At 54.0% G+C, this 17,686-nt stretch overlaps 6 protein-coding genes across 6 annotated transcripts; 3 read left to right on the top strand and 3 right to left on the bottom strand.

Moving 5' to 3' along the window:
* Window positions 1-697: 697 nt before the first annotated feature.
* On the bottom strand, window positions 698-1,498 carry PG986_005989 (COPI associated protein; the record flags this gene model as incomplete). Its single annotated transcript, XM_066842211.1, has 3 exons — window positions 698-989; window positions 1,183-1,254; window positions 1,479-1,498. 3 exons carry the CDS (start codon window positions 1,496-1,498, stop codon window positions 698-700), a joined length of 384 nt encoding a protein of 127 aa, XP_066702073.1.
* A 2,233-nt stretch (window positions 1,499-3,731) lies between these two features.
* On the top strand, window positions 3,732-6,527 carry PG986_005990 (uncharacterized protein; the record flags this gene model as incomplete). The annotated part of the gene is made up of 3 exons (XM_066842212.1): window positions 3,732-3,934; window positions 4,054-4,126; window positions 4,245-6,527. 3 exons carry the CDS (start codon window positions 3,732-3,734, stop codon window positions 6,525-6,527), a joined length of 2,559 nt encoding a protein of 852 aa, XP_066702074.1.
* A 1,238-nt stretch (window positions 6,528-7,765) lies between these two features.
* PG986_005991 (Serine/threonine-protein phosphatase PP2A catalytic subunit) lies at window positions 7,766-9,166 on the bottom strand (the record flags this gene model as incomplete). Its single annotated transcript, XM_066842213.1, has 6 exons — window positions 7,766-7,788; window positions 7,904-7,953; window positions 8,039-8,111; window positions 8,168-8,807; window positions 8,881-8,922; window positions 9,005-9,166. Coding segments are annotated over 6 exons (990 nt in total), but the record flags the coding sequence as incomplete, so codon positions are not given.
* Window positions 9,167-10,317: 1,151 nt separating this feature from the next.
* PG986_005992 (exocyst complex component exo84) lies at window positions 10,318-12,449 on the bottom strand (the record flags this gene model as incomplete). Its single annotated transcript, XM_066842214.1, is given in 3 exon segments — window positions 10,318-10,681; window positions 10,740-12,081; window positions 12,101-12,449. The coding sequence occupies 3 exon segments, from the start codon at window positions 12,447-12,449 to the stop codon at window positions 10,318-10,320; spliced, it is 2,055 nt and encodes a 684-aa protein (XP_066702076.1).
* Window positions 12,450-13,354: 905 nt separating this feature from the next.
* PG986_005993 (uncharacterized protein) lies at window positions 13,355-14,136 on the top strand (the record flags this gene model as incomplete). The annotated part of the gene is made up of 4 exons (XM_066842215.1): window positions 13,355-13,480; window positions 13,536-13,755; window positions 13,837-13,937; window positions 14,029-14,136. 4 exons carry the CDS (start codon window positions 13,355-13,357, stop codon window positions 14,134-14,136), a joined length of 555 nt encoding a protein of 184 aa, XP_066702077.1.
* Window positions 14,137-14,850: 714 nt separating this feature from the next.
* On the top strand, window positions 14,851-17,245 carry PG986_005994 (wyosine base formation; the record flags this gene model as incomplete). The annotated part of the gene is made up of 4 exons (XM_066842216.1): window positions 14,851-14,905; window positions 14,960-15,434; window positions 15,503-16,209; window positions 16,368-17,245. 4 exons carry the CDS (start codon window positions 14,851-14,853, stop codon window positions 17,243-17,245), a joined length of 2,115 nt encoding a protein of 704 aa, XP_066702078.1.
* Window positions 17,246-17,686: the final 441 nt, after the last annotated feature.

A 17,686-nucleotide genomic window follows, 5' to 3' on the forward strand; every position in this document is an offset into this window, starting at 1 on the left:
CGTAGCCAAGTTGTTGATTTATTATAGACATCCAGGGAGGACCAAGGGTATATGGATAACGGTTATGACGGGCTATGAATTATGTAAACAATCTTACTTAACCAAACTCGCTTTAAGCGAGGTCCCAACTAAACCGCGTAAGAGGCGTTCTGAGAGATGACCCAAGAGGTTACGTCCAACTGTTATATCTATCGGAAATGGCCGTGGTGGTTTTAGCCAAAAGGCCCCTTCCGTTTGTAACAATGGGGTTCTATACTATCAAATGTGATCTCTTACGGAACGAACGCCACAGGCAGAGAAAGACTGTACAAGAGCATACAGTATGCATTTGTACAGAGTTACATACATAGCAGCGCGCATGCACAGCCCATCGGGGCATTTGGTTCTTTGTATGTGACATCCTGCCATTGCCTCGCGCGTGTAAACACACACACACACATATATATACACACAATAACGTGCATGGCCATCCAAGTTGCACTCCTTGCCTTGAGCTCCTATAGAATCTAATACCCGAGAAGACCCCTGCCCAAACCCACTCCTCCACACGCTGCCTGTCATCGGCTTTCCTTGAGAGCTTGTCTCAACACACTGCCTCTTGCCCGCGAAGCCACGGCCTGGCCAAGCGCGATGACGGCCTGGCCAGCAACGCGGCGGCAGCAGCAGCACTCAAAGTAGAGTGATAGCCTAGACCTGCTCAGCGCCCCAGCCAGCGTCGGCCTCGCGCATGTTGGCCGGGGGGCTCGATGGAGGGGATGAACTCGAGGGCGCAGTAGGCGACGCCGACGAAGGCAACGATGGAGCCGGCCAGGCCGCGGAACCAGTCGCTGCTCAGCAGGATGGAGCCCATGAAGATGTAGAAGACGCCGCGGCCGATGAAGGAGAACATGAACGATGCGTAGCGCGACACCTGGGGCGGGATCTGGAACTCGAGGAGGGCCACGGCGGCGCCGAAGATGATCTCGTAGATGCCGATGATGAGGGTTTGACTGTTGTGCGTTGCCAGATGTGTCAGTCACGGGCTGTCGCGTCTTGGGAAAGGCCCCCCCATGGATAAGTAGGCATGTATGCAGATATAGCTTGCCGGTTGCAATACGACTACTGCCTCTGTATCATCCCGTCGCAATGGGGGGCGCAGAAGGTAAGGGAACAGGTAGAAAGTTCGGGGTAGAGGATGCGTACACTCCGAAGTTGAAGAACTGGACAATACCGCCCAAGATCATGACGGCCGCAACCACCAGGTTGACGATTCGGCTACGCGCAAAGGGATTTGTTAGCCATCATCTCTTCTCTCTTTCGCCTCATACCAACGCCCAGAACGCAATTGAGAAGCCGCGACGCGACTGCGGGGTTCAAGCACTGCGCGCGTCAAGACGGCACACGCAGGGGAGCTTTCCATCCCTTTGGTTCAAGCGGCGCGGCCTCGCGTTGTCGTCGTGGGGGATAGATAGGGTTTCGCGGCACGGAGCGAAGCTTACAAGGAGTCGGAGAAGTCCATTTTGGCGGTTGTGTGTCGATCAGTTGTACTTGTACTTGTCTTTGTACGTGTGTTGGCGGGAATTGGAGGAATGAGAGAGGAGGAGAAGGGAGCGAGGGAAGCGTTGGTTCAATCTTCGTTTCGCGATTTGCTGTTATGCGCGACGACGACGACGACTGGCCAGAGCAGGCAGTAAGTATTTTTTTTTTTTTTTTTTTTTTGCTTGGGTTCTCGGGATGATGTGTTCTTGCGCGCTCCGTCAAGCTAATAGAAGCACGGGTAGTTGCAGGTATCAGACAAATAAGGAGAATCAAACGGGACAAGCAAGGGGGGGTTGGGACGTCGGGGGGTTCAATCGGCTTGGATTGAATGGAGCTTCGTCGTCTTCTTCGAGAGCTGATAGGAGGGTGGAGAGTGTGGAAGCTGTTCTCTGTCCGAGATCTGAAGCTGACTGCGGGACCCAGCTGGGCTGCACACTGGCCCTGACTGGCCTCAATTGAACTGGCCCTGAGCTGTTTGCGCGACGGCTGAACCGGAACCTGCTACGCTACGACGCTACGACGCTACGACGCTACTAATACGAGGGGGGACGCTTCTCCACAGGTTGCCCTCAGGAGCGAGCAGCTGGCTGACTGCCGAGTGCCGACCTCATGGTTTGCGGCATTCATTATGCTGCTGCTCAATGTGTTCTCGGCACACTCCCGGTATACAGCACGCCCCGTGTTGACAGTCATGTAAGATGGGGAGATGGCGTAATACTTGGCAAAAGTGACACCTGCAATATAGAACGACTTGAAAGACACACCGCGCACTTCGGCACCAGAAACGTGGTTGCTGCATATGCATGTAACTATGTCTGCATTTTGATGTGCAGCACTGCAGCCATGGACTCCGGGTACCTACCTGCCTACCTACCTGCCTACCTACCTGCCTACCTACCTGCCTGCCTGCCTGCCTGCCTGCCTGCCTAACCTGCCTGCCTACCTACCTGCTTCTACCTACCTACATCTACCTATCTGGGCAGATGGAACGGAGGTGTCTTTTCCAGCGTCTTGGGGCTATCGAAACCCTGCTTCACCATGGGAAGGCCAATTCTATTGCCCATGAGATCTCCCCGAAACCACCGTCGTCGACGCATGTATGAAACATCCTTCCCGACGGTATTGACCGAACCTCCGCTGTCTTGAAATCAAGAGTTGCCTATGAAATCATGGAAAGAAGGCCAGGGCAGCAAGTCGGGAGAGAGAGATGCACATGCCGACATGGATCACCTCCCGATCTCTCGGCATTGGCAGAAATCGCGGGTTCTGCGCATGAACGACACAGCATAGATGGCCCCCTAATCCGTCAAGTTATGGGAGCATCGCAATAGTCTTTGGCACGCAGTCAGGAAAAGCTCTTGTGAGAAAGTCAGTCGGCAGCAGGAGAAGAAGCCTTGCAGAGTATGTAAGCTGTGTGTGTGGTGTATGACTTCACCAAGTCTGTCTTTAGCGGCTCCTCAACCTTAAATCACTGCGGCTTCTCAACTCAACAGAAGCAAAGCATTAGAGACTTGGGGCCAGCCACCTAATCCAAGGTAGGTTCTCTTCTTCCCAACCCCATCCCCTGTTAGAGCTCACTCAGCTAGCATCCAGTCACAGGCTTTGTCACGAAACCGTTCACGCCTAGTTGCCTGCCTGCCACTGCAACCTGTCATGCCTGCTGCTGACCCCCTGTGCGGCCATAGCTTGGGAGAACTCGCGCAGAATCCCACCAGGCACGGATCCGAAAGAAAGAAAGAAAGAATGCACGAAAGGACATCTTCTCTCGCCTCTCCCCAATGCGCAGCGGCTTTCCTGGTCCGAATAGGTGGCTGGTAAGACAAGATGTGCACTAGACTCAGATCCTCATGATCCGTGTCCGTGGTGCGCTACCAAGGCCTCCCAGTAGACCACCAGTAAGCCACCAGTAGGCCACCAGCAGCCTACGCGGTATGCATATTAACTTTAAAAGGGCTCCTGGCTAACGGCCAAAGCAAGGCACTTGATTGGAGCCCGGTATGGGTTGGGTCAAGCCCGACAAGATTTGGAACATGTTGCCGCACTATGGGCTAACATTGATCGGGAACCGGCCACTGTTGTCCCCCCGTTAATCACATCAATGACGGACACTCGTGGCCCAGCCCCCCGGATGCTTTGGGGCAGTCTGTCAGCAAGGAGTGCGTTCTGTGTGATCCAAACTGACCGTGGCTTGCTTCTGCGCAATGGTGTCAAGCATGGCAACACAGTTCACTCAAACCAAAATTGCGAGTGGTGGTGTGGGCATGCGGGTTTCGGTCCATGACCACCACCGTGCGATCCTCTGGTATTTCGCCCCCGGTACCTTTATCATCTCAACTGGCTCCCCTGGGAATCACTTCTCGGTTTCCTTCTTCGGTTCCTCTTCCTTGCCCGCTGCTCAACACGCCCGTCCCTCAAGGTCTGTTCTCGCCCAAAGTTGCGGTAACCCTCGTAGAATACCCTTCCACCGTCGAAGGCCTTATCTACAGGGCGAGCCGCTACATTTCCATGTGAATAAAAAGACGTTGCCGATACCAGGACCAAAGACATCAGCATCATGTCGAACTGGACGGCGATAGGATCGCCTGGTGCCTCGGGCGCACCTCAGTTGGTACGTTGGGAGTCCCATTTTGTGTTAGGCGTGATTGGAGCGCGATGTCCCTATTACCATTTTCCTCAAGGAAGCGTGCTGATGTCTGTACAATCAGAATACGACAAATTCTGGCCAGAATGCCCAATTGTCGCCACCAGGGCCGCCATATCCGCCCACGACTGCTCTACTGGGCGGTGTGCCAACTCCCTCAATAGATGACCCCGTCAGCGCAATTCTGATGGTGTTGTTTCTTGCGGCAGCGGCTGCCCATCAAGTCATCTTCCAGAAGAATAAAAAGCGTGGCCACTTATTTGTCTTCTCGGCGATGATGTTCGCATTCAGTCTGATACGAGCAATAGCGTTGCTGATGCGTATCGTATGGGCCTCAAAGCCGCAGGACGTCCAGGTCGCTATGGCAGCCAATATCCTTACAATGGCGGGCACTGTCATTGCGTTCATCGTCAACCTGTTCTTCACACAACGCATCATTCGTGGCCTCCATCCCAAATTCGGATGGTCTACACCGGCACGACTCATGTTCCGCTTCCTCGTCGGCGGCGTGGTAGCTTCCATCCTAATGGTCATTGCTGTTACGGTTCAGTCTTTCTATACACTGGACGCCAGCGTATTAGCGAGCGACCGTGTTGCACAGCTCTTCGCAGCTACATTTCTTGCCGTGCTAGCTTTCATACCGATCCCAACACTGACTATTGCCGTTCTCGTCCCGAGACGCTTCCGGCTCGAAAAGTTCGGAGAAGGTAGCTGGACCGCCAAGATGGCATTGTTACTCTTTACATCTACTTTGCTTTCCCTCGGCGCATGGTTCCGCGTGAGCACCAACTATATCCCACGCCCTCGGGATGATCCTGCTTGGTACACTGGCAGGGCTCCCTATTACGTTTTCAACTATGTCCTGGATCTCATTGTCACATACACCTACATGGCCTTCGCCTTCCACCGGCGGTTCCACATTCCTAATGGTGCGAAGGGTCCAGGTTCCTACACGGGCGAAAAGCGCCGCGTTGACGGAGATAGCGAAACACCTTACATCTCGTCTCTCAACTTCTCCAAGTCAGCCCTGTCACTCAAAAAGCCAAGGCCGGTGGCTGCTACTCCAAGACCCCGTAGCGAAGTTACACTGCGAGGTTTCGATGACGACAGTTCCGATCCGCCGCCTGCGTTTTTCGGGCCCGCCAAATCTCTGCCAAGGTTACCGTCAACTGTGAATGGAGAGTATGATGATCTGAACCTGGCCATGATGACACCAACGTTTGCCCACTCAGACCATATCAGGGGTAGCAGCGGCGGAAGCGCCTACTACAGCAGCGTTTATGGGGGCGATACCGAGATTGGTTCGGTTGGTGGTGATGTCCATGGCACCCTCGACGATATGCTGCACAAGATTGGGTCTGCCAGCAGAAATAACTTGAGGTTATCGCAATGGGGATACCAGGCTTATGCTGATGCCGAACAAAGCGACTCAGGCGCCGAATACAACCCCACATCGGGGCGCCACCAATCGCAAAGTATCGCGAGTTCGAGTCGCCGTAGGATCAAGCGGCTGAGCCTCAATGAAAGCTTGTCTAGCTCTGTTGCCTCGCCGGCTTTCCCGAAACGAAACTCGGTGGGAGTCATCGGTACCGCCACTACCGCCCACATCCGAACTATACCTCCTGGAAGTGCTTCCCATAGTCATAGCCCAAGTCACTCTAGCAGCTACGTCGCCAGCCAGAGTCGCCCACGATCCGGGAGCCGGTCAAGCGGCCGTACTGGTAGTTACTCAGGAAGCTCTCAAGACCGTCACCCCAGAAGTCGTGCTCCAAGTCACACCGGCAGTCGCACAGGTAGTCGGTCCGGCAGTCATGCTAGGAGCCAGCCCATAAGCAGAAACAACTCGGGATTCGGTGGACGGCCCACGGGCAGCTACATGACCGCTGCCGGCAGCGTGACGCCCCGCTGCAACTCCCTACGTACCACCAGCAACACGCTTGATGTGCCCGAATCCTGGAGGGATAGTCGCCGCTACTCGCTACCTGGACCAGGTGCTCCGCCTGGAAGTGGCAGCTATAGCCGCCTTAATTCCGGTATCGGCAACTTCAGCTATCACAACCCGTCTTCCACCATTCGCCGCCCGTCTCCCGCCATTGTCGAACCCAGGCGGGCTTCGCCCGACGACATGGGGAGCGAGACCTTCCACTCCCTACAGAACAGCCTTCGTAGCGACAGCAGCCGCGAAGATGGTCGCCGCAGCCGCCACAGCTCTCGTCCTCCCAGTGTGCGCTCCACATACGGCCGTGAACGCCGGAGCGAGAGCCTAGACCGCATGGCCAGCATGAGAACGGCTCGATCACGGCGGAGGAGCAGCGCCAGTGTGCACTCGTACCATGTACACCCACAATATCAACAACAACAACAATAATGATAGAGCCGTAAGACCTGACTAATGATGTCTTAAATCTATCGGTTGAATCTCTTCCAATTTTTTATTTATTTTACTTTTTAATATCTCTCGTTCTGATACACCAACTCAGAGGCGCCCCATGTTTCACTCTTGTCTTATGTGGCACTACCGGCTTTTACATAACTCGTTATTTCTTTTGTTTATTTTCTAATCTTTGTTATGTTTTGATCATGTACGATCAGCTACTCCAGGTTACGAAACGTCATCTGCTTCGAGGTTCCGCTTGCGTACCCAAAATGTGACGGGTTGTTGAGACTCCGGGGGAGACTGGTAGGCTTTGGGCATCTATTATGGCCCATCACTCCATTGCATCTTTAACCCAGAGATACCAAGAAATTCGGCCAGACGCAGGGTAAAGTGCGCAAAAAATTTTTTTTAAAAAAATAGGGTTGTGTACGTGGTAGATTTACTATATACAGATAGAGGAGTTGAGGGCTGGTAGAGTGGGAAAGATGAAGGTAGCCGCCATATGTTTGGACAAGAATTATGAGTTGGCGGTCGCAAGCAGCCGAAGGAAGGGGCAGTGAGATGTGTCATTCTATATATGTCAACAAGAGTAGACCAACCATTGGTATCATTACTAACATCATAAGTAAACTTCGAGACTAATGCTCATTGTGAAGGAATATAATTCCATGTGCAGTCGGATCGGCCTGATGTTTGGCGACAATGACATACCGTCGAGAAGGAATTTTCGAGTTGACATGACAACACTATGTTCACAAGTGGCGAGCAGGAGCTCTACGGGAAAACCTATAATCAGATTTTATCTAGTGATGTAGCAGAAGTAGTATCTCTAGCGGTCGCCCTAGGGCCATTCTGCGAATACAAGATATGAACACCACCGGCGAGCTTGACCCCATGGGTCGGTCACTGGACGAAGGCCAACACGAAAGGAGTGCAGATGGCAGGGCCAGCTCTTTATGCTGCTGCGTAAACTGTGACCCAAACCGCACTTCAAAAGTCTTTCATTTCTCGCATGTAATCGTACAGTATGTGGGTAGAATACGGCAGCTCACGTCGCACCACTTTCGTCTTGCCCTCCTGTGGGTTTTCTGTTCACTTTTCACTTTCGGATGCCCGTGTCCCGCAGAAGCCATCATGTCGGCTACAGGCTGGGCAGTCAAGGGTTCACAAGATATTCTAGATCTAATCACTGTGACAGCTGTTATAGGGCTGGTCTGATTACGGGTTGATTACAAGAAGTAATCGGGTGTGCCTATGACCATGTTAGCATTTTGGGTTTACCGCGAAGTTGGGTTGACTGGTCCGATTTTGAACGGTATCTCGTCGGGTAGAAACGAGGTAGGCAATGCGGAGGAAGGGGCACTTACGCCTAGAAACCATGGGCTCGCCCGCTCGTGGGCAAGGGTCGAATTGCAGGCTGTAGTTCAGTCAAAGTTAGATCTGTCTCTCGCTTCCTGGGAATTCCTGACATGCCAAAGGCGGACAGGGCGGATACAACGTACAAGGTGTATTTCAGGTGCTCGTCTATCTCCATGATAGCAGCTTGGTTGCCACATCTGTAGCAGTAATTGGGTGCTGATTGCGAGGTTAGTCATGACTTGCGCGGAAAGATCTAGGGGACGGGGGCTTACCTGAGAATATGGTGACAACATTCCTGTCTTGGGACCAGTTGTAACCCTCCATGACCAGCTGGTGGGCTCTGGCAATGAGCGTTAAGCCGTTGTTGTGGTTGAAGGCCTCGGAAATGTCCTGGCCAAAGGTGTATCCAGCACCGCGAGGAGAGATTCCCCAACCGCAGCGGTCATCGGGGTCGGACCACAGCAGGTCGCACATGGGCCCTTCATGGGGCACTTCCTGGATGCGGTCGAGGGCGCGGATGTTGTCAAGAGTGTCGATGCTGGGCGACAAGCCACCGTGCAAACAGAAAATCTGGTTGTCAATCAGGGCGGTCAAGGGCAGGTAGTCAAAGAGGTCGGTGAAGAACTTCCAGACGTTGGCGTTGCCGTATTTCCGCAGGCACTCGTCGTAGAAGCCGTAGACCTGGGTGATCTGACGCGACTCGTGGTTGCCGCGCAGGATGGTGATGCGCTGCGGGTATCGGATCTTGAGAGCGACGAGCAGAGTCACCGTCTCGACAGAGTAGTAGCCCCGATCGACATAGTCTCCCATGAATAGGTAGTTGGTATCCGGGTTCGGGCCACCGATCTTGAACAGCTCCATCAGGTCATGGAACTGGCCGTGGATGTCACCGCACACCGTCACCGGGCATTTCTAGAGAGGGCGGGCCAGCGTTAGAAAGAACATGATTGAGCGTCCATAGGGGGTAACGGCACGAGGGACATACTACTGGCTGTACGTTGGATTCGTCTTGCAAAACTTCTCGCGCCTGGCATCCAGTTAGTCATGTTTCCAGGAGCCGGAGGTGGCCAGAGGCGGTTGAAGGCCGATGGCGGTTGGCGATGGCTCACCTTCTCGCATAGTCTCTGGACATCGGCCTCGGCCAACTGCTTGCAGCTCATCAGGCTCTCGATCCAGCCGTCGAGAGTGGGGATGGTGGCAGGCTCAGATGCGGGCATGGGCGGCGCCAATTGGGCGTCCTCCATGTTGGTATCCATGTTTGCGGAAATGGGACTGTGGTGGTGGTCGCGCAGGCTCTTTGGGTTGTTGAATGTTGAAGGTGCCGTTGTTGAGTCTTCAGAAGAAGGAAAATGGCGGTCGCAGCGTTTCGGCTTGTCGTTGGTGCTTCGGGCGGTCGTGGGGCGTCAAGTGTGTGTGTGTGTGCGTGTGTGTGCGGTAGGTAGGTGGGATGGGAGGTTGAGGTAGTCCGTCCTAGCAGGAGAGCAGGAGAGAGCAGGGGGAAAAACAGACAGTCAGCTCAAATGACGTTCGTTGGGTCGCAGCAGGGGGGTGTCGACTCTCTTTTGATTGAGTTGATTTGGGGGACTAATTGGATTGATTGATGAGATGTGCCAACTGGGAGCAGGACAAGTCGAGGCGGGCAGGGAGCGGGGCAACAATATTATCAGCACCAGCACTAGCACCAGCACCAGCACTGCTAAAAACAACCTGCCGTAGCTGGTAGTGGGCAGTGGCAGCAGCAGCAGCAGCGGCGCAAGCAGCTAACCTAGAACCTCAAATGCTAGCAGGCTACATGTAGGTACATACATATACTACATGTAGCTAAGTAAGTAAGGAAGTATGTAGGTCAATAGAAGCAGCATTGAATGAATGGTGCAATCCCAGTCAGATGATAACCGGAGGAACCTCATCAGTATCACTTAAGGAACCGAACCGAGTAATACAAAATCCATGGGAATAGGCAAACGACTGCTTTCTTTGCTCTAGGCATCGTCCTTTGTCGACATGCCTCAAGCCTAATACGCATCTTACGGTGCCTAACATGTTGCTAACCAAAGGCGTAGAGGGGTCCCTCTGCGGCACCAAGACCCGCTTCACGTGCTACTCAAACCTCGTCACCTTCCTGTCAGTTCAGTTGATGGATGCATATCGGCCGGTCTTTGGACAAGACATGTAGTAAGTAGTACATCCGAAAGCTATGATTACAACATTTCTTCTAGCAATAAACATCTCAACCCCCCTCTTCGAGAATGGCAGCAGTGACATGCTTTCTCAACACTAAATACAACAGGAATCATGCTCATGCCCTTCCTTGGAAAGCCCTGTATCTGGACAGCTACGCTCAGAACTCCCCAGAAGCACATGGCTTCATCGCATCGTTATGGCAGCTGCTCGCTCACCTTACCTTACCGACTCTTCGCCACTACTTGGGGGATCCAAGTCCCAGCCCGACTGGCCCATTTCCGTTCTTGCCCGTCGAGCCCGCAACTTCTCTACCCACCAGCTCCCTGAAGTCCAGTTGCACTTCAGCCAGCATCTCAGCATGTGCCTTGGCCCTTTCCATGCAGTCATTCCACACCTTGCCGCCCTTCTCGGTACTGCTCAACTGCCGTGCAAGAATCACATTGAACGCCTCCACCGCCTCCTTGGCCCACTTGACACATGCGCTCATCATGGTTTGCGGGAAGCAGCTCTGGAAGGAGGCTACCGTGTTGCGGATGATGCTGAAATAAACAAACGACAGCTGCCAGATGTAGAGATGGAGATCGCCTTGGAAAATGCATTGCCTAGAAAAGTGTCAGTAATCTTCATCCGGCCGGCTCGTCTTCTCGAGTGCTATATTACCTGGATCGTTTCTTGATAAGTTCACCCCTGGCTTCCAGATAGGCCTCTCGGGCTCGATCTTCCGAGCCAAGCCGTGCCAGCCATGTAGCATTGCGTTTGGTCTTTGACTGCTCCGAGTGGTTGTCGACAAGATCTCGCGTGATCAGGCCAGCAAGCTTGGTGCATCGCTCTTCCACTTTGAAGTTGATGAAATCTTGGGCAATTGCATTGTTCTTGAGGCCACGTGCTAGGCCCTTCAGCTTCTCGACCTTCTCAACAGCCAGCTCGATACGCTGCAGAGCAATATCGATATCCAGCTCATCCATTTGGCTTTCCACCCAGCGCAGATTTTGCTGTCTGCCGTCTACTTCGATGAGCATGTCCTTGATATCGGAAAGCGTTTGGAGCAATTCTGTCTTCTGGAGCAGACCAGGATCTCGGGATGCAAAATAGTTGATAGTCTCTTTCGCCTTGTTATTGGCCTCCATCTCCGACTGCAGCCCTTTGCGCAGTTCTTCGACGGCCTTGCGGATATTCAACATCAAGGTTGATTTTTCAGTGGCCTCTGGCTTCTCTGTCCTGTAGATGAATGACTCCTGGCCGACTCCGCGGACCATGACAGCATCGGCCAGTTTGGTCCTGCTACTAGAGTTGTCGCTTGTGCCGGCCATATCCACGACTTCGATATCCAGGAGAGGCCAGCATCGGTCGGCAACCAGCTTGGTTACAGGCGCACGGTTGTCGCCCGGGGCGTCCATCTTCCTCTTCTTCCTAGACGCGATGAGCAGATGGTCATTGAGCAGGAATATTTGCATAGAGCGTCTGGACTTGTAAGTCGCGTTATCCAGTTCGATCCAGAACCCTGCATCCTGAACTACGTGGCGGCCCATGGAGTTGGGCAAAAACTTCTGCGAGCCCTCGACATTCTTGTATAGGGCCTGCATCTGAGAGTTCCACAGAGCAGTTCTGTCGGCAACCGAACTTCGCTTGTCCCGCTTGCTCAGGCCAGCACTAAACTCGCCACTGAGAGCAGGCTCGCGACCGGCCGAGGCGGCCCTCAGTGCGGTGGTGTTGGTTTTCAGTTCCGTAATCAGGTTTCGCAACGACCGCATTTCGGCCTTGAGCTTCTCTGCCTCCTTGCTAATCTTGATGAACTGTGTGCGGTTTTGATAGACATTTTGCTGCAGATCGGTGGACGCCCGGCTCTTAAGCTTCCGTAACTGGTCCTCGTAGTCTCTGATCTCGTCTTCGGTGGCCTCGCTCAGGATATTGGCAACATACTGATCTGGAGCAAGTGACGGGTCCCGCAAAGCTCTGATATCCACGGGAGGTGGTCCAGGAGGACGCGCACCGCCGTCACCCCCTAGAGGGCGGAGGTTGACGTTCCTTGGGTTGATCGTATCTCGCGGGGTCAAACCTGGGCATAGACGGCACGGGTGGAGCGGTGGCATTGAAATCGTTGGGTAGATTGTTGAATCGTGTCGAATAGCGCCGCTTCACTAAGTCGTTCGTCTTGCCGCCCGCAGACGGCGGGGGTCGCGGGCGTGATTGTGCTGCTCCCGGAGGCTGTGGCGGAGGTGCGCCGACCGGAAAAGGACGTCCTCCCCCTGTGCTGCGTGGTACATCGATGCCATCATTAGGAATAGGAGCCGATATCTGCCTGGGTGCGCTAATAGTCGGGCGTCCTTTCCTCTTGCCACCACTTCGTAGCGATATCTTGCTCTCGGACATGCTGGCGGTTTGTATCTGTTGCAACTCTAGGTATGCTCGTGATGATTGTCGCGTTGCGGTGGTTCCAGGCTGCGACAACTGTGTGTCGTTTGTGTTGCCTCGTTATGGCGACTCTGGTTTATCGCCAACTATTTCAATAAACTTTCATTGTTGCGTGGCTCGGTGTGTAGGGCAAGTCGCGACGGTGTTGGGAAACCAAATACCTGGAATCGTGTTGATCGAAGCGGTTGTCGTTGCAGTTGCGTGCTGCCAAACAACCGTCCTTCCTCAGTGTTGGGACTGGCCAATTACTTATTACCCGGAGTCAAAGAGGAGGTGTACACATACACCCGCCGGGGTCTGATGCATAGCGTAAAGGGCACCGGGTGGAAGTAGCAGTACCTAATCTTCCTTGCTCTTGACTGTCCTTGCTACTGTACGCATAAGGCTCACATCGGGCTCGGACTTAGTCGCGGTTAGAGTCCCGATGAACCTCGAACGCTACTGTAGTACAGAGCAGGGATCGGCCAGCAGGTGTCCCAGCAGTTGGTAGGTAGGTAGGTGACTTTATGACCTAGCCACTGGCCTGTGGCCTGCCTGTACATGCAGGTTTAGGTGCTACCACTACCTACAGTACCAGCCCTGCCTACATGTACCTAAGCCAGCCAACGTTTAGGTGACGGCCGGCCAGCGACCCAGAAAAAAATCACTTGGTAGTAGCCATTGACGTGCTGTGCTGTCGATGAAAGAAATCGAGCTCCAAACCGGCCGGGGAAAAAAAAGCTTCTAATGCTCCCGCCAAAACCGTAACATCGACTAGACACCCTCACTTCTGCCATTCTCCTCCGACCTGCTGCACTGTCTGCCAAACTTGTACCAACCACACCTCTCGACCTCCAATAGGCACTCTGGGAAAATCTGCAAACATGGTCCAGACTTCGACAATTGCGACCGTATCTGTTGCAACGGTAGCCACTGGTCTTTTTGGGTACGTCACCATGCGGCGGCAAGCTCTGCTGCTTCGCACGCCAGCCCCGACACGCCTCCCCGTGGTAGCAAATGCTCACCGGTGCCCATCTAGCCTACGCCATCTACTTTGACCAACAGCGCCGGAGATCTCCCGACTTCCGCCGCGAACTGCGCCGTCAAGAGCGCCGACAACAGCGAGCGGAGAAAGAGGAGGCAGTGGCCTCGAATAGGGCCAAGAGCAAGGAAGTCCACAGCGCTGTCGACCGCGCTCTCGAGGAGGGCTTCCCCTCCGGTGTCAATGAGCGCGAGGGCTACTTCATGGAGCACGTCCAGGAGGGCGAGATCCTCGCCCAAGACCGTGAGTGCTCTTCCAATTCTCCTCGACGCCGCCGCTTCGCATAGTGTCGAGCGCATCCATGGCTAACGCATCGTACCACAGCCTCAAAAACGCTCGAGTCTGCCCTTTCATTCTACCAAGCTCTGAAGGTCTACCCCACTCCTGGTGACCTCATTAGCATCTACGACAAGACTGTCGACAAGGTAAGTGATACTGCGGGTTTATGAGTTTCCGGAGACTGCCCTTGATCCCGGCCGACTACTGAACTGCGACTAATACGCTTGGAAAATGCAGAGGATATTAGATGTTCTCGCCGAGATGATTGCATACGACAAGAACCTCGACCTCGAAGGCGGTGGTGCCAGCTCGTCCGAGATGCCTCCTCACCCTGGTCTGGACTAAGGCCCAGAGTATCACCCAACCAGTTGATATTGGAGTAGATCTCCAAGCTTCACACACCACCCTACTCTGTTTGGTGGGAGTCGTCACCAGCGAGCCAGGCAGAAAGCCGGCTCGACACTAGACGACATCCCAGGCGACTCGGTCAAGCTGTACGATATAATTTATGGCGGGGGCGTCAGGCCCTAGGATCTTGGTTCTGGGGCACTCTTGTATATTGGGCTGTTTCATGTTGGTGTTGGCTGGCATAGACAAATAACGAAGTATGAGAACCACCAGTTATTCTTTTCCGCTCATCCCGTGTGCTTGTGGCTTCACCCGGCTGTTCGTTCACCCTGCATGAGCAGGAACCGAAGCTTGCTTGGAGTGCCCCTCATGAAAATGCGATAATTCTTTGGCTTCAAACACCCATGCCTTCCGGTCCGGAAAAGCTACCGAATGGCTTCAGAGTAATTTGCAATACTAGACTAAAGCTGGCTACGATGCCAGGAAAAAGATATATGTCTGCTGTGCACATAGGTCATGAATGCGACAAGATGGGGGAGGGGGCTATCGGATAACAGTCAAGCAGAGAAGGTAACTTAAGTGACTAAGCGCCTGGTTTTCTATGGAGCTCCACCAATATTCAGTACACTTCCAAGATTGCCCCGCCACCCCTCCAAAAAGTTCAACCCATACACCAAATTCTCGAGCCCGGATACCAGCTTTTTGAGGAAGATGGCGGCCTACGAGGGGTGGACAAGCCGGCTGGAAGCCATTGGCCCAGTCGCGAGTGAGTCAAGTCCTATCACGATGCCAAGTTCTTCTCACTGACCCATTGTCTCAGACACAATCGATCTTTGGCACGCCCACAGGACGCCCATTCTCTTGACTGTATTCGGCGTCCTCTTCTCCATATGGGTCTACATGCTCCTGACCCAGGAGAGGGAACACTCGGTGGCCTTTCGCAAGATATACGAGGAGCCATCTCCGGCGCCTGTTGAATCTTGGACTGAGAAAACAGGCGCACCCGTGCCTGCGCCCGCGCCCGCCCCTGTCGCTAAGGAATCGCCACCCAGCGGTCCCCGGCGCATCAAGGGCGAGGTGCGCAAACCAGACTCCAGGCTTCCTGTGACTGAACCCCAAGAGAAGCGACCCATCCAGCCTCTACTGTTCTTCTCTTCCTTGACAGGGAGTACCGAGAGACTTACAAAAGGCTTGGTGGAAAAGTTCGATGCCCCGGCGCCGGAACAGGGCGCAGAAGACGAGCCGTCGATCTTGCCTTGTCGCATCTTGGATTTGGCCGACATAGACTATGACGAGTACTTTCTGAGCCCCCTAAGGATTCCGATACGCCTGTGGACTACCTGTACCTCCTGCTCGTACCAAGCTACAACATCGATACCATCAACGACACGTTCCTGGAGCATCTGAAGGAGACCCACAACGACTTCAGGATCGACACTGCCCCTCTGTCAGGACTGCTAGGTTATGCTGTATTTGGTATCGGCGACCGGGAGGGCTGGCCAACGGAGGACGAGGGCTATTGTTTCCAGGCCAAGGAACTCGACAAATGGATGGCGAAACTCACGAGTCGCAAGAGAGCGTTCCCCCTAGGCATGGCAGACCCAAAACGTGACTTGACGGAACGACTAGTAGAATGGACCGAGGGCATCCGGGATGTCATGAGTACGCTGGCAAGCACCGGCTCTCTGGGCGAGGGCGTCCCAGGCAGTGGTGATGCTGTCGAAAGTGACGACGAGTATGCGTCCGATGACGACGGCGAAGTCTTGGTTGAGGAAGAGACGAAGGAGCCTAAAAAGCTAAGCAAGTCCTCCTCCAACCTTGAAGATGTTGAAGATTTGGGCAGAATCATGAAATCTTCAGGCCAGGACGGATCCACTGCGAAGGAGCCTGTGGCCATCGATTTCACGACATATGGCAAGGCAACGAAAAAGGCGACACAGGCTCAAACTGTAAAGGAAATGGTACCCAAAAGCTCACCAACATACGCATCGCTCACGAAGCAGGGTTATTCCATTGTGGGCAGCCACTCAGGGGTCAAGATTTGCCGGTGGACCAAAAGCGCTCTGCGCGGTCGCGGTTCTTGCTACAAGTTTTCTTTCTACGGCATCGCTTCGCATCAGTGCATGGAAACAACACCCTCCCTGTCTTGCTCGAACAAGTGCGTTTTCTGCTGGCGTCACGGCACCAACCCCGTCGGCACAACCTGGCGCTGGGTTGTTGACCCCCAGGCCTCATCTTCGACGGCGTCAAGGCTGGACACTATAGAAAGATCAAGATGATGCGTGGCGTCCCCGGAGTCAGATCAGAACGGTTTGCCGAGGCGATGCGCATTCGCCACTGTGCCCTCAGTCTTGTCGGGGAGCCTATTTTCTACCCGCACATAAACGAATTCCTGGGCATGCTGCACGCCGAGCGCATTTCGTCCTTCCTCGTCTGCAATGCCCAGCACCCGGATCAGCTAGCTGCCCTGAAGGCCGTCACCCAGCTGTACGTGTCCATCGACGCGAGCAACAAGGAGTCGCTCCGCAAGATTGACCGACCGCTGCACCGTGACTTCTGGGAACGTTTCCAGCGCTGCCTCGACATCCTGCGCGAGAAGCGCTTCAAGCAGCGCACCGTCTTTCGCCTCACCCTCGTCAAGGGCTTCAACGTCGACGAGGAAGTCTCGGGCTACGCCGACCTCGTCGAGCGTGCCCTCCCCTGCTTCGTCGAGATCAAGGGCGTCACCTACTGTGGCACCTCGAGCAGCGCCGGCGCGGGGCTCAGCATGGCCAACGTCCCCTTCTACGCCGAGGTGACTGACTTCGTCACGGCGCTCGACCGCAAGCTCAAGGAGCGCGGCCTCGACTACGGCATCGCCGCCGAGCACGCCCACAGCTGCTGCGTGCTCCTCGCCAGCGGCCGCTTCCGCATCGACGGCAAGTGGCACACGCGCATCGACTACCAGAAGTTCTTCGAGCTGCTCGAGGAGCGCGGCGCCGACGGCGACTGGACGCCCGAGGAATACATGGGCGAGGCCACGCCGGAATGGGCCACTTGGGGTAACGGTGGATTCGATCCTAGAGACGAGAGGGTCAACCGTAAGGGGCGGAAAATTGAGGCTTGAGGATAAGTATACGAAGTAGAAAGTCCAAACACCCATGAAAAATAAAAGTCATGCTTCTTCATATTTCAACATTGTGTCGTTACTTTTGCTACATATTTCAATATCATGTTATGAAATGTATCTGGCATATGTACATATATGTATAATCAATCTCTGAGTGTTGGGTCTACCTTGATGAATGAAAGGAAAGTAGTACAACGAATGACAGCCTGGGGTATCAGTGCAAGGATTTGCATGCCGCCCTGTCCAGTCTGCATGGGAATTACCAACAATGTAAAATGCCATGTTCGATCAAGGTCTATGCCCGCTCCTTTCCTCTCCCCCCTTTTCCATCCGTCTATTCCCCTTATAGTCTTAAGCTCTTATATGCTACAACGAGAACTTGAGATCAATGAATAACAGACAGCCAGTCCCCCTATTACCACAGATATGCAGCCTGGA

This window comes from Apiospora aurea, assembly GCF_038362705.1.
Source record: "Apiospora aurea strain CBS 24483 chromosome Unknown utg000004l_segment0_segment0, whole genome shotgun sequence".
In the NCBI taxonomy this organism is placed as follows: Eukaryota; Fungi; Ascomycota; class Sordariomycetes; order Amphisphaeriales; family Apiosporaceae; genus Apiospora; species Apiospora aurea.